The following is a 17174-nucleotide window of genomic DNA, read 5'->3' on the forward strand; positions in this document are numbered from 1 at the left end:
TTAAAGAAAGTATCTAACATATTTATAAATTTGTCAAAGGTTTTATTAATTTTTCGTGGATTTATTCATTTTATTTTCCAGATTTCAAGTAAATAAATATAAGACAATTTTCCATATTACTGGTTATCTGTGGAAAATATTAAGTAATTAGTATTATTTTTATTATTATTAATATTATAGGTTTTAATTATTGATAAAATATATAAATAACTAGGTAGTAATCAATTAGTTAAAAAAATAATTTTTTTTTAAATAATTGACTTACTGAATTTAGAAGAATTTTCATTTTTAATACCAATAATCCTCTCATTATTATTATTTTTTTTATCAAAGCCATTAGTTACTGATTTATCGGTATTATCAAAATTTTGTGATACCCACTTTTTACCGCGTACACCGACAAATTTACCACGAATTTCCCATCGTGGAATTTTTTTACCCCTCATACCAAAAAAACCATAGGATGATCTTTTGTCAAAATGTATGGGAGTGTCAATAAATCTTGAATCTGTAATCAAATTTTAATTATTTTTATTTTAGATTGCGAGAAATTTCATAAACATCTAATTAAAGTCATTTTTGATATCTATCATTTACTAAATTATTAGTTGTACAGCCATAACTTAATAAATTTTTTTACAAGAAAAATTGACAGTTAAAAATAATTGATAAGATGAAAATATTCTTCTGAATTTCAAATTAAAGGATTTTTTCCCATTCGTGATAATATTTCTACAATTAAATTAGTAATGGACGAATAAAAAAGTGTATAACAGTAAAATTTAAGTGTGAATTGTAATAATTACCTAACGATTTAGGGCTGTCGTGATAATCATTGATATCATAAAATCCAGGGACATTTCTCTTTCCTCTCATTCCAACAAATCTCATATCTCGTTTGCAGCCGTCCTTTTTACCTCGCATACCTTGAAATCCCACGGGAGCTCTTTTACCAAACTCACTTGAGTCCACAGGATACTCATAATAATTTTCTTCATTTTTTTTGCCTCTCATTCCCTAAAATACAAAAAAAAACTCAATAGTTAAAACATCCAAAGCTTTAATTTAATTTAAAGAAAATTAAAAATTCTCGTATTGTTTTCCTCTGAAATTCGTCAGGTCTTACGAGGACTTTACTGAATAACTTAAGAAATCATCGTATATTAGCAAATTTGTGAGTACAATAGACGAAAGACAAATTCATGAATGAGCCGTCTGATTATGAATGAAGGAATGTTTTATGCAACAGGTAGATGGAAGTGAAAATTTAAATGGATCGCGTTATAGTGCTGGGAAAATAAGAATAAAAATAAATATATATGTGAAAGTGGCATTCAATGAATAAGTAAATTTTTTTAGGGGAGTAAGTACCTGAAAGCCCATTATAGCCTTTTTTTGAAGCTCCTGGAGTTCATGTAAAAGAGCTTTCTTTCCACGCATTCCTTGAAACCCCATTGGGGCCCTTTTCTCCCACTCAAAATTTTCGTATTCGTCTTTTTTGCCTCTCATCCCTTGGAAACCCATCGCAGATGCTCGTTTTTCGTAATCATCTATATAATCATTGAGCGACATTCTGTCTGATGGGATCCCGTAGTACTCAGCCCTTTTTTCGATTTCATCTAAAATCTATTTTCAAAAATTCAAATATTTATCGTTTATTTTTTTTAATCATCATAAAAATTATTTGCTCATTGCTGATAAAAAGAAACAGTTTCGCTTTTGTCAGTAGGACCCAGTTTTCTTTTCTCAGTAACTAAAAATATTTAATAATTTATTAAATGACTTACTTCTTCAATTGATTTTTTTCCGCGCATTCCTTGAAACCCCATCATTGCACGCTTGTAATATTCGTCCTCCAACGGCGAATCTTTTTTGCCGCGCATCCCTTGAAAACCCATCAGGGCCCGCTTGTCATACTCATCATCATGATAAAATCCGTCATTAAAATCATCAGTCAGTGATGATAAATATTCATCTTTTTTTCCACGCATTCCTTGGAAACCCATCGGGGCGCGTTTTTCAAATTCATAGTCTACCAAATTGTCCATTGAATCTGGGCCCGTTGGGTCTTTCTTTCCTCTCATGCCCTAAGCAAATAAATATTTGTGTTAATATTATTAATTAACCAAATTAATTAATAATTAACTTAATTAATAAATAGTTAAATATTTTTACTTGGAAACCCATAGCTGCACGTTTAGAAAATTCATCATCGTCAAAATTATTAGCGTCTTTTTTACCACGCGTACCTTGAAAACCCATTGCAGCGACACGTTTTTTTAAAACATTATCATTTTCATTGATATTAATGTCATTATTGTTGTTATTAAATGCTGTGTCTTCGGCAACTATTTTAGTTACTAATAAAACACTGACAATTATTGAACTGACATACATTCTGTAATAAAAATTATTTGTAATGAATATTAATGTTATAAAAAAATATATATAGACATTGAATTGATAAGAAATAAATAAATGAAATAAAAGTTAATTTTTAAAAATAAAAATAATAAAATTATAAATACTTACAACTCATAAAATAATTATTTAAAAAATAATAACAAACACAAAATATCATTAATTAAATAAATTAAGAAATTATGACCCATAAAGGGTAAGGGGGGGGGGGTATAAAACTCATGATCTTGAACTTGGAAGACACTTAACAGTTTTCGGATTTCTTTTAAGCAATTTAATATAAAAAAAAAAAAAAAAAAAAAAAATAAAAATATGCACATGTAGAAAATTAAAAAAGCCACAAGTGTATTTTTTGTTAATATTTTTTCTTTTTCAATTTATCGCTTTTAAAAAAATTCAAAAATTATAAGACCTCGGTTAACTTCAATATCATACAAAACGCACCCGATAAAAAATGTTAAAAATATTGATAAATATTTGTTAGTAAAATGACTCAGTCATAAGTAAGAATTTAAAATGCGGGGCAAAATGAGCTGACCTTAAAAAATTTTTACTGTTGCTCTTTTGGACAGTAAAATAAAAAAAAGTAGGCCCTACCCCGAGTAATTTGATTTTCGAAATGTATGAGGCCTATTTGGTCAAAATTTTTCAAAGACATTTTAGTGATTCGGCAGAAATAATTTATCGATAATTTTATAAAATTAGAATAAAAATTTTTGAATGAATTTGGTGAACTGGAAAATGTTGAATGTACTTTAAGAATTATTTAGAGAAGTAATGTAATATTTTAAAGGACGTAATGGAGTCAAATAGTCAAGGCACGTAATGTGTGAATAATCAAGATGTTTTTTAATTTTTTTTTTTTTTCAACGAGTCGTTTAACGAACCGAGGATAAAATTTTCACATCTGCTCTTCTTGTTGTTTTTGTTCGTGGGTTTTATATTTAATTGTTAAGTTTTTCATTCACTTTAAGTTGTGGTAAATATATTTTGTTTATTTATTTATTTTGTACAATGTAAATTAACGCGAGTGTTTGTTCTAATTGATGCGAAACCAAGAAGAAGCCATGGAATATCAACTACGGGATAAAATGCAATGTTAATATTTTTTTTTAGACGGAGAGAATAAGTAAAAAGTGTTTTATGTTAACTTTGAAATAACAAATAGTATTTGCATTATAATATATATCAAGTACATACATTTTTTTATTTCAAGCAGTATGCACTTGGAAATATTTTAAATAATTTATATGACACTTAGAATGTTTATGATGTAGAGAAATCTTATAGTTGACTTTGTTGGCTGAAACTATAACTTCCTTTTTTTTAAAAATTTTAAGTTTCTTTAGCGGGAAGTTTAAAAAATTCTAGGTTTATTTTTATTTATTTTATTGTGTAAGAAGCAGTCAAATAAGTAATTGAATATCCTGGTTGCCGTTGGTACTTTGATAGAAAATTCGTGATTTACAAAGAGAGAATTTTATTAAGATGAAAAGGATTTTGTAGCTCTTTGACAGAATATATATATATATATATTGAAAGTGAGGAATTTCATAAGTTTTGAAGACTAAAATTGTGAATTAAATATATTTAATCAAATTATGCAGGTGAAGCAGAATAACATAAGAAATTTCTTAAAAATTCGATAAATTTATACACTGACATATTTGATAAGAGTGACGTTTTAGCTATTATCAAAGAATTTACAGTAAAATACGTTCTTAAACAATGGAAAATCAAAATATTAAAATTGAATAAAAAAAATTTTTTAAATAATCGTTTGTTCTAAAGAGATTTTTATTATTTCAACAACTTTGTTGTTAGATTTCCGGCATAAAATCGAGGGTCGAGTCCCTCGAGTATTTTCAGTAGCTATTTCATCAATCGTAAGATCAGTTACATTCAATAAAATATCCAAACAATCACGTTCTGACCGGATCTTTTCTAGACATCTTATATTATTCGCACGTGTCATTCAATAATATATACATTTATCCGTGCAAAAGTGAGTTATAAAAGTTAACACATTTATCACTTTATTCTCACCCATCGTAGCTCTCAATAAATCCCTCCTACAGTAAAAACTTTTGTAAGTTATTAATTCTTTCTTTTTTGCTTTTTTTTTCGCGCCAAAGAAATGGAGATGTATTTGTTTTTAAATACTGTGTATAATAGTTTTCATCATACTAGGGTGTACTAGTAAAAATGCGTCAAGTCACGCGATACTTTCGTGTCGTATCGGTCGATACAACTGCGATGATAAATAAAAAGTAAAAATAAAAAATGAAAAAAATTATATTCCCTTAAGTGAATGAGGGAAAATTCAAACCAACGGCATAATTTAAATTCTCGTATGCGCTACATATATATTTAAGTATTTGAAAAATATATTCCTGAAAAGAATGTGAACTCGTAATATCGATCATTAGAAATTGCTAATTTAAATTTCCCGGTTTTTTCATTTGAATGAAATAGATAAATGGAAAGTCTTTGAAATTTATTTTCCCGCGTAAAAGTTTTAATCCATAAACTATTAAAAAAAAATTTTATCTCACCCTATTACATATATATATATATATATATATATATATATATATATATATATATATATATATATATATATATATATATATATATATGAGTATGAAATATATAAAAAAAAAACATTTTAATTAATTATAAGGTTATGAATAATTAATTAAAATAATTTTATCTAAATTAATTAAAAATATTTATGTTGAAAATAATCAATAACTCTTGAGCTTTCATAATATTTGATAATTATATAATAATATTACGATGTAGTTATAGCAATTAATTAAGTAGTGGCAGAGATAATTAGTGTTGATAGGAAAATTAATATTTTATTTTTAAATATTTTTTGAAAGTATGAGATAACTAAAGCGGTAATTTACGGTAATGGGTCTTGAGATCTTGAGAACAATTTATGCATTTTTTTTGGAGGGTAAACATTTGTGTAAGCAGTTAAGAATGAAAATTTTGTAATTAATCGAATTAAAATTTTTGAAAGGGTTGAATGAGGGAGTAAAATTGAGGAAAGTTTCAGAGTACTAAAGGATATTTTTCTTTTTAGTTTTATTGATTGGCTAATCAGCAAAGTATGTTTTATGTAAAATAAAAATTTACGATGCAAATTATCTGTTTAATGGGAGATAAAGTTAAAGTAATAATATCAAAGGATTCATTTTGCTTTTTAAAATTTTTACAGTTTTATCCAATGGATTTACATTAAAATTTATGACTTTTTTTGTAGGAAATTCAATCTCCTAAAAAAGTGTAGACTTGTAGTTTAGTCACAAATTTAATTTTCAAAGTTTGATCAGTAAAATATCAGTTAAAAAAAAAATGGAAAAATTTCTTATCTTAAAAATCAAATTTCTGTCTAATCCGCCACACTTACAAAAAAATAAATAAATACCTTTTTAATAGAAAATTAAATTTCCTACAAAATTATATCAATGCATTTTTCTCGTATCTCGACTAGTTTGGCCAGAATTTGAAATTTTACCCTTACGTCAACTTTAAAAATAAATTTTTTAATATTTAAATTCAAATCAATCTCAATATGCACCAACAATTTTTAATTAATTCAATCATTTGTTTTATTAAAACAAAATAAAATGGAATTGATACCATGATAAATTAAAAAAAGAAATATAAATAAAATAAAATAAATAAAAATATTTAACTTGAAACACTAAAATGCCGATTGAAATCCACATAATCGATACATACTAGGTAAATATATACATATATAAACATCAATTTAATCTACATGTCAATTGAATCATAACTCAACAACCACAGGTACTATTGTGGTTTTAAATCACGTCCTGGAAAATGCATATCAGAAACAAGTATTTTCACACCATGCTTAATTGCTGTAGATTACATTACACGAGTACTAAATTTATAATATATATATATATATATATATATATATATATATATATATATATATATATATATATATATATATATATATTTATATAAATTAATTAATTACTTAATAAGTTCTTTGATTCAATTGATGTACCATGACGATTAATAATTTTCTAGTATCACGTTTTGGTTATGGAGAATTATTAGTTCACTAATGAACGAATGGATTAATTAATTACTTAGGTAATTAATTAATTATTATTAGACTAAATTGATTATAGATTTTTTTTATAGACAAGAGTTTAGTAAATAGTAGCGAAAAAATTCGATACACAGTGATCCATTAGAAATAAGAAAAGAGCAAAGACAGGAAAAGTGCAATAAGCTGGTGTTTACTTTTACTTTACTTTTTTTTATCGTGGTATTAAAATTATAACTATTAAAATTTATCAACTTTGTTTAAAAAAAAAAAAAGAAAAAAATTTCATTAATATTATTATTAATAAAAAGTTTCAAAAAATGAATAATTGATTATTTAATTCGTTAATAATTGAGTGAAAACTTTTGTTAAAATAAGAAATTATAATTTCATGTTATATTAATATATGAATAATTTATTTTATCATTTGAAGAGTAAGATAAATAATAAGGAAAGTAAATACATTTTAAATATTATGAGTATTAATTAAAAGGTAATTTTAATTGTTAATAATGAGGGTAAATGTTTATGGTATAAAATATGTAAATTTATATCATTTGTAATTTATAATGTATGACTTTTGTCATAAAAAAAAATGTTAATTATAAGTGTCATTTTTAATGTTAATTTAAAAATAAACGTAACTCGAGTTAATTAAGTGGGTTCACTAAATCGTGATTATTTTTAATTAACACTTATTTTGTGTGCCTTAATAGAAAGTACTTAATAATTTATAATTTTTTTAATTAAGCTGAGCCTAATGTTAATTATAAATTAAGTGTTACTCTTCCGCCTTTATCATATGAATTGTTCAGCAAAACTCAATATATGTAACCACCCGAGGGTATAGAGGCTAAGGGTGATATGATAACTCCCACCTTAATCATCATTTCCATCAACCTCGCCGTCATTATCACCTTCTAACTTATATATAACTCATCTTATCTAACATCTACTCAAGCTTGATGATACATATTATAGTTCTTAAGCTTGCGTACTTTACCTCAACGAGCTTTAAAGTCAGTGTTACCAAGTTATGTACTTACTCTATAATATATGTATATTGGGGAGAGTGGGCAAAACGGGACCGCTAAGAAAATAATGGAATTTTTTAAATTTGGGTATGGAAAATTTTCTTTTTTTTCATTTTGAGTATTTAAATCTAATTTCTAGTTGCCATAGAAAATTTTTCCCCAGGCGGGAAAAGAGAGCATTTTCGAAAAAAAAAATTAAAAAATATGACTATTACAAAGAAAGAAATTTTTTATATTTAGTCTGAGTGAAGAAAGAGATTTGCAACACTGTTAATAACTAAAGACAGCGAAAAAAAAAATTATCGAAGATAAATAACTTGGATAAAATTTAAATATGGCGGAAAAGACACTGTATGTATTTTTTGTACCCAACAATACATTACGTCTACTAAAAAGTTTCGGAAAACAAGCTTTGGAAAGAAATTTCGGGACACTTAAAATTGTAGAAAAATTATGATGAAAGTAAACGACGATTAATAACAATTTTTAAAAAAATTTTTTACCAAATTTTTGTGTTTACCTAGTCCCGGTTTTGTACGACCTTCCCCTATATATATATATGTATACAGAACAAAAGAACTTCTTGCCGCGAAAAATTTCCACTTGTCCCAGAAAAATTTTTTGCATTATGAATTAATAAAACGAAAATTTTTTTGGGGCGAGAAAAAATTTTTTGAGGTGAGTAATAAATTCTTGCGTCAAGAATTTTATCTAATCCTGAGAAAATTTTTGTTCTCATTTCATAATGAAACATTTTTCTTGTTCCAAAAAACGCTTTTTTCCTGTGTATATAAAATAAGTACTAGATATTTTTGAAATAAAATAAAATTAGATTTTTATCATTTAAATTTATATTCTTTTTAAATAATAATATTAATATAATGAATATATATGAAATAAAGGGGACTCGAACATAAATAAAGTGAATTGATTTAAAATTTAGCGATATGTTTTTTTGAAGTACACTTGAAAATTGTGGAAATCCTTGATTGTTTCATAAACGTCGAGTGTATTTATCACTTATGTTATGTGGGCAGTGCAAACATATACTATAAACACATATATATTTGTGTACGTGTGTGTGGGTATACAACAATACTCTATTGAATGAGGATACAAGACAAAAATGAACACAAGAGACTTCAGAGACTGTCGTACGGAAGTATATCAATAAACGTTAGTTTCAATGGATATTTTTGTTGTGATAAAACTCGCTGATTTTTTTTTTTTATTAAATATTTATTTTTTGTGGTGAATAAAATGTTGCGATGTTAAACCAGCCCTTAATTAACGTGTTATTTATTTAAAGGTCAGTGGATTACTCATAATAAAAAAGAAAAACTTAACTACTTGCTCAAAATCAAATCACTGACAAGTAAAACAGTCATATATTTTTTATATATCAACTTATGAACACGTAAATATTTTACAAGACAACGAACAAGACTAAAAATTAGAAAATCAATCGAGTGAAATTTTTTCTCAATGTAATAACCAATCTCGTATCAATCGTCCAAAAAATCTTCAATTATGTTTCTTTTGAAGTCCGTAATAAAAGAGTTCAATAATTTAATTAAAAGATCCATTGAATATTCTAATATAATTATGAACCTATTAAATGCAACTTCTTTTAGTTTAAAATTAAAGTCGACTTAAAAGTTATAATTAACAATTTTCTATTGGCCTTCAATCAAAAAAATATTATTATCATTTTTAGATAAAAATTACAAAACTAATTTTGCTGAGAAAGAAAACTGAAAAATTAAACTTTTAAATTTCTGACACTTAGACTCAAGTGAATCGAGGACGTTTTCATCCTTGTTATATCACTCATAAACTTTTAACGCGCTATTGAAAAGTGCTTTTATAAAAAAAAAAAAAAAAAAAAAATGGACTTTGAAATTTTTTTTTTTTTTAATTGACACGATATTTTACGGGTCAGTTTAAAATTTCCGTTAAATGTCAAATGCGGAGATAAAATAAATCATCTGATCAACTTTTTTATTTTTTTCAATTCATGGTATGAAAAATTTTATTTTATTAGCGTTCAATAAACTTCAATACGCAAAGTAATGATGCATGTACTAAAAAATGTATACTTTTTTGCTTGAAGCTAGAAATAATACAAATATATGAATTATATAAAAACTAAATATTTATTGGAATTTAAATTCATAAAAAAAAAGTTTTTTTTTATCCTCAGTACCGTCTCTACAAAAAAAAAATATTACGAGATATTATTAAACGAATAAAAAAAATATAATAATAATTTTTTCATGGTGTAATTACTCCAAACTTATATTTGCAATTTTCACGAAATTTATGGAATATTTATATGTTATATATGTGTTTCGAAAAGGAAATTTGATTTCCAATAATTTTAGCTCTTATCAAAAATCGCGAAAGTCTAATATTTTAAAAAGTAAAGCAGTTTGAAAAGAAACACTTTTATTTAAGAGGAGTCTGAACTTTTTTCTCTGTCACACTCAAGTCGACAAACGGTACTATCTCTGTTGCACTCCACGTTTTTCTCTTAAACAAAAGCATATTTTTGAAAAATGAAAACGTATGTTGCTAGATTATAGAGCAATGCATCGAGCCTCGTTCTTCTTTTTGCGTTTAGAAGTTTTTTTTGAGAGAAAAGCTTGGACAAAAATTTCTATAGACCCTACTTAACACGTAATTTTTTTTAAACTTTCAAAAATGTATATATATATTTAAAACTATTGATCTGAGAGTATTTTTGAATAACCAAAATGTTGAATAATCTCTAAGATATCGTAAATAAAACTAAAAAAATTGAAGTTAAAAAAAAAACTATAATTATTATTGGAATTATTTGTCGTAAAAAAAATTGAGACTTGATAAAAGATAAAAAAAGCCTGTAAAAGACAGACAAGATTCAATCGATCGTTAAATAAATTTTTTCGTTCTATTTTTATTCCTATATTATTCATACTTTTATTTTCATTTACGTCATTGAAAGATGCAATTATCGTCAGAGTAGAAGAAGAGTAAGGAGTAAATAGTAAAATGAATAATAAAAAAATGATCACCATTGAGATTTTAAAAATCGTAGATACGCTTTTTATACCCTATACCCATCACAAGACTATTTGTACTCGCAATCAATCTCGTGAAAAACACCTTTGGGAAAAATCTGCTGACCTAACTGCTAACCCTCAACTCACATCATTGCAAAAGGGCGCTAACGCTACCTGACCTTTTTAATGTTTCCATGCACGTGATGCACATACTTATTTTTTGATAAAAAAAAAAAAATTGATGTTACATTTTTCAATTGTTTTTAAAAATTTCACATATGTATTTATAATAAAAAATAAAAGATAACCTACACATAAATTTATGAGTTGAGTCATTTTTTTTTTTCGTTGAAATAAAATTTTTTAAATTTCTCGTGTTATTTAATTTTTTTTTTTTATGTGAAAAAAAAAAATATGAGAATGGTCAAATTAATGAGTTATCCATTTAAAGTATTAAATGCCCGCCGTGGGCATTCTGCAGATTGTTTAATTTCCGATTGGAGGTGAGTAAATTTTTTATCACTACGAAGACTCTTTGAAAAATAAGTTATAATGGATGTATATATATATATATATATATATATATATATATATATATATATATATATATATATATATATATAAAGGGGGGTGTATATGTATAATACATCTTGGTATTATTCCAAGTGAGTTTGATTAGCTTTCACATGAATCCCCAGTGTTTACACAAGCAGTTTACGAGACTACGTTGTTAGCTTCGTTAATAAATTTCTCAAGTCATTTTAGAATACAGCGAGTTTACATTAAACGCTGCCTTTTATTAAAATTAATGGCTTTTTTTTATTTTCGTATTCAAATTATTTTATATTTATTTATAATAAACAGACTAAAGTCACAACTGACATCAGCAGAAACGACACTAGCGCATAGAAACCTGGATACAGGTAAAGGTAATAGATTAGAAGAAAACTCGAATATGAACGTCAGAAAATTCAAGATAAACTCAAGTCTAGAGACTATAAAGGTAAGAATGTATTCTCAATCTAAAGCGATAGCCCTTTAATTTAAGTGACTATATCAAGCTCAAGGCACGATTTAGTTGCCCATCAACCCTCTGACAGTTTAATCGTGTCTTATATATCTATATCTTAATCTATATAACACACACCTATTCCGGTTGAATGAACGCAGATCGATCGAGGTGTCAGTGAATATTGGAGCAACATGTTGCGCTACCATTGGCCAATCGCCCTTCAAAGTACTTTTTTAATTATAATTATTGTACTTCTTGGACCGTGGATTGGACTGAGATGCAACCAAGACTTTGATTTTAATTCAAATGACAATAAATTTTCACTTTGGCCGCCTTTTAATTCCATACCATCTTACTCTAGTTTTAGAGCTGGCAGATACAAGTGAGTATTTATTTGAATTTATTGTTTTTATTTAAAATTTTAAAAAAATTATTGGATCTTTACAGCTACGGTGGTTGTAATTATGGACTATATTGTGGTGGTATAAAAACAGCTGACGGCGAACTAGTGCGGAGGAAAGCAAGCTTTTTGAAGCGTAAGAGAAACCTCAAAGAGTTGATCGACTAATTAGACTTTATTATATTAATATATATGTATATATATATATGTATATATATATTTTGCATTAATAAATTATGTGGTAATTTTTTTTTTTTATTTATAAATATTAAATAGCCAATATTTTAAAAATATAAAAGGGTTTTTTTTATTTGAATTGTTGTTTTTATTTTACAAGATTTTTTTTTTTAATTGAATTGATTTATAAAAAAATTTTTCATGAGGTAAAATGGACACAGAAAAATTTTTTGTCACTTAAAATTTTCATTGTATTGAAAATTTCAACCTAATATTTTTGTAACTCAATAATTTATATTTTCAAAATGTATATAGATCATATAATAAAAATTTCAAAATTTTTTTTATTTGTAATTTAAATATTAAGTCATTGTAAAATAAAATGAAAAAATTAATAAAGTTTCTGAATTCGTTTTTTTCTTTTTTTTCAAAAATTACAAAATTTCATTTTAAAAATAACTAATAGTAAAAAAATTAATTTGTATAAAAATAAAAAATTTATTTTGAATTTTATGTCCTCTCCTGGACTTTATTTTATTTAATGTTAATAATTTACTTAATTAAATTTTTTTATTAAAAAAAAAAAAAAAAAATTAATAACTTGAAGTTGTATAAATAACAAATAACGTAAAATAAAAATATATAAATCAGGTTATTTTAACAATTTTTATAAAAATAAATTTTTTTAAATTATTTTATTTTCTATTCAATTTTTTCACCGTCTGTGTTTATAATATCAAGACTTATTTAAAATAATTAAAATTATAAATGTCAACGTCAAGGTTTAATTTAAATTCAATTTTAAATAATTTAAATCCAAATAAAAAAAACAAGGTTATAAATAAACAATAAAGATGTGATGGCAGAATTTAAAAGTATTAAGGACAAAATAACGACATGGGATCAACGTCCATGGGGAAATCTCGAAGACTTGGTAAAAAGTAAATTCAGTAGTGGCGATGACATGAACGAGGAATTAGAATGTACATGTGGTTCAACTTTACTGGGTACTAAAAAACTTTTATCACCAGAAAAACTTACGAAAAATCTGTCGGTTAAAAAAAAACACAACAAACGTACGTCAGTAACGAGAACTAAGTCAAAAAAAAATAGTAGTAAAATTGACGATAAAAATTTTAGTAGTAATCAAATTATTAATGATTCTTCTGCTTCAGAATCTTCATCAGTTTCCATTCGATCTATTTATCCAACTCTTTGTGACATGCCACGAATTATCGAAAAAAGTTACCGCAAAAAAAGCAAAACAAAATTTCCCGATGAAAGCAAAATAGCGAGCATCGAAATTATAAAACGCGTTAATAAAAGCCGGTGCTCTGGAGTCAGGGTAAAAAAAAATTCACATAAAATTCATAAGAGTAAATTAAATACAACAAATTTATTAGAGTCGCCAACTAGTGCCGACTACTGTGATTCAAATTCCTCGGGTGATATAAAATGTAAAAACAAATTTAAGTTACCGAATACGGAATTAGGATGTAGAAAAACTGATGACAATTCCTCTGTTAGACATTTGTATAGAAATAAAAATAAGTTTAAAGTTAAACGGACTATTGAAAGAGTAAACGATTGTGACGGAACTGAATTGGACTTAAATTTTGAAGAAAAACATTCGTCAAGAATGAATAAATCTCGCGAAAGTTTATACAGGCGATCATCGATGATTGAACATAAGAGGGACAGTGTCGAGAATCAGGAAAAAATTTCAAGAAATGATAATAAAAATTTTCCGAAATTAAAAACTAATCATCAAAACAAAATGATTGACTGCTGTTTTGAAAGTAATTCTGTTTGTTCACTCGGATGTTACTGTCCAGAAAAATATTTTAATAATAATAATAATAATAATAATGATAGAAATTCCAGCGAAAGTTTATGTGACTGCCCTAGTGATAATAGTAATAAATATAGTGTAAAAAAAAAAAAATTACCAGCAAATTGGAAAAAATGTGATAAGTATTTAAAAAATATAAGCAAAGAATACCGAAGCTTATCATCACATTTACAAGAAATGCAAAATGAAATAAATAATAATAATAATAATTCACCAGATATTGAATTGTCTTATAAATTTAAACCGATAAAATTTTCAAACGCCGATTGTTCATGTCAGACGTCACTTAAAAATAATAAAATTGAACCAAGTGAAAACGTTGATAAATCGGATGACGAAGATACGGTAAAAGCTTTGACGTCGCTTTGTGAAACTCTGAAAACAATCAGCAGAGAAATGGAACCCGAAGAGCTGAGGGTCGAGCAAGAAACATGCAAGACTGAATATTGTAACTGCAATGATGGACTTAGAGATGGAACTGGAACTGAAGATGAAGATGAAGATGAAGAAGAGTTTGTTCCGATAGTTCAATCCACGCATTTAAAGAAAGGTAGGAAGAAAAAACAAGTGAGACTTCATGAGTTTACGTTTCCAAAGATAGTTAAACCGGAAAACAGCGAAGGCAAAGCAGACATAAGGAAAATGTTTGTATACGCGCCCGAGGGCGGGGATCAAAGAAACAATGCGCCTTTGACTCTTTACAGAACTTGTTCGTTTGTAAATTGTAACGTTAAGAGTAACAATGACGATGGGTATAAATATCATCTTACTTATGTGCAGAAATATGTCAGTCCCACTTGGAAACCCAATCAATCTTGTGATCAAAACGATTTATACTCCAGTAGCGACTATGGATGATTATTATATTTTTACACTGGAAATATTTTATTGTAAATTTTAGAAGTTAATTTCTATCACGAGCTTTAATATTTTTTACTACATATCATTTTTTTAGCATATATTTAGTTAAGTATTTTTTATCACTTAATAAATGATGAAATTTTTTTAAAAATTTGTCTTGTTATTTTAAATAATTTTTATTTATTGGTTATACTGGATAATTGTAAATTAAAATAGTCATACTAGGCTTCAATTTTTATAGGAATCGCCTCTCAAGGAAACAAAGAAAAATCAAGACGTGGGTCATTGATAAAAAGGATAAAAATTTTAATTTTCTTCAGAAATAGATTTCCCATGCATCAGAATCTATTTTATTTTTATTTATTACTAAGAATAATATTTTCAAGCTCTTGGATCTTGAAAACAACTAAAACTTTTAAAGGCTTGCCCACGGCAACTATTTTCCAATTTTACTCTGGTGTTTGTACTAGAATACTTTTAATATACCGCAAATTTCCGTCTTCAACTTATAAAAAAAAATTTTAAATAAATTTTTTCAAACTCTATGAAATCTTGATTCTGACCATGAAATTTTACTGTTGATTCGAAATGAAAAAATTTCTACACCAACATAAAATTATCAAAGGAACTTTATTTCTTCAAAAACGAACAAATAATTAATTACCATCCGTAAAATTTTTCTTACAACTAAAATTATTTTCCTTCTTGATAAATACCTGCCCCTATCACAAACTTTACGTACTAAAATATGTACACAAAAGAACAGAACTTTTTTAAAAAAGTTTTCTCCTTAACAATTTCAATAATTTACAAATTTCCTCTGCTCGACATCAAATATTTATTACGTCATAAAACGCGACTAATCCTATTAAATAATAAATGACTTCGTGCTGAATGAAAGTTATGCTCAACATCACTACACTATTTCTATTCTGCATACTAAATCAACAAAGCAAAAAAATTAACAAACAAAACTAACGTAGCGTGTTTCGCGCCACTCTTTCATTCGACTCTTGAGGTTTTTATTTAATTTTTGTTCATATTTAATAAATTAATCTCATCAAATATTTCACCGCATATCCAACTAGTAAATAGCTCCTTTTGTTATGTGTTTTGATTTTTACATATTTATTTATTGAATAATTCTGTAGATTTTCTCATAAGAATTTTTATTAATAAATAACTGAAGTAATCTGTGGATTTTTTTTTCTTTATAACAGATGAAGTCTTTATTTAAAGTTTACTGTCGCTCAAGTTAGATAGAGATAAAATGTAATGGTATCAAAGCTCTTGTATCTTCGGACTCGACTGTAATCCCCAGTAGAAACAAGAGAATCAAATGGATCTTTAGTGTTTCTATTGTCCATATTGACTTAACAACTTCGAACTACCAACTCGAGATTCTAATCATACTAGTTTGAATTCTATGATTCGATTGTAATTCTCTGGACCCTAGATTCTGGACGCAAACTGTTTCACATTTTATTTTATTTAGTTGCTCAATTAAAATTTTATTTTTAATTAACCGCCTATAGGAAAAAAAATCAAGTATTTTTCATGTGAAATTAAATATCGCTGATTTTTAATTGTGAGAATTGAATGATTGATCACAAAAATCGGTAAAAAGAATGTAAGGTTTGATTATAATGTTCAATAAAAATTAAGAAGATAATTTTCTTGCTCTAGTAATGGATTGACATGAAAACTTACTACTTGAGCTTCAATTTCAAGTTTTTTTTTAATTTTTGACGTTAATCCGTTCGCGTTATAGGGAGTAGTAAATCTTAAAAGATCAGTGTTGCTACAATTTATCATAACCCACCAAAAAAAAAAAATCATGTGAAAGTTCATCAAAAAATAATTTTGTAGCTGAAGTTTTAAGCTTCAATTAAAATTTCACAATTTTGGTAATTAATTAAATTTTTTCAATTATCGACAGTTGAAAAAATGAAAATAATAATTTTTAGATATTTGTTATTTTTAAATTTTAGGATTTGTGGGCTTTTTGTAAAAATTTTTGGATCATTTGAATTTTTGAAAAAAAAAAAAAATATTTAATTATTTTTTGATTTAGCCGTACTTAAAAATTTTGAAATAAGGGAAAAATTGAGTAATGGAAGTAAATACACTTGATTTTTAAAAAACTGCAAGGGAAAAATTTCTCACGCGATAACAAAGAAAAATAAAACTTGGAAAAATCAATAGCACGTGAGTTGAAAATCTCACGCGATCAAAAATAGAAAAATAAGTATATATATTATGTTACATAAT

The 17174-nt window shown here is 26.0% G+C and overlaps 1 protein-coding gene across 3 annotated transcripts in view; it reads right to left on the minus strand.

Annotated features, from left to right (window-relative positions):
* LOC103579403 (tachykinins) overlaps window positions 1-17174 on the minus strand; it is a 31975-nt gene continuing 14801 nt past the window's right edge. For 2 of the 3 annotated variants that reach the window (XM_053739127.1, XM_053739128.1), the window contains exons 2-7: window positions 2176-2398; window positions 1788-2087; window positions 1372-1626; window positions 807-1017; window positions 266-508; window positions 1-127 (exon numbers count right to left, since the gene is read on the minus strand). In XM_053739127.1, the coding sequence (XP_053595102.1) occupies window positions 117-127; window positions 266-508; window positions 807-1017; window positions 1372-1626; window positions 1788-2087; window positions 2176-2397 (1242 nt within the window). In that variant the 5' untranslated portion in view covers window position 2398 and the 3' untranslated portion in view covers window positions 1-116. The remainder of the gene's footprint in view (window positions 128-265; window positions 509-806; window positions 1018-1371; window positions 1627-1787; window positions 2088-2175; window positions 2399-17174) is intronic. The other variant, XM_053739129.1, reaches the window with a different exon arrangement.

The sequence above is a fragment of the Microplitis demolitor genome, chromosome 5 (genome assembly GCF_026212275.2).
Source record: "Microplitis demolitor isolate Queensland-Clemson2020A chromosome 5, iyMicDemo2.1a, whole genome shotgun sequence".
Lineage (NCBI taxonomy): Eukaryota > Metazoa > Arthropoda > Insecta > Hymenoptera > Braconidae > Microplitis > Microplitis demolitor.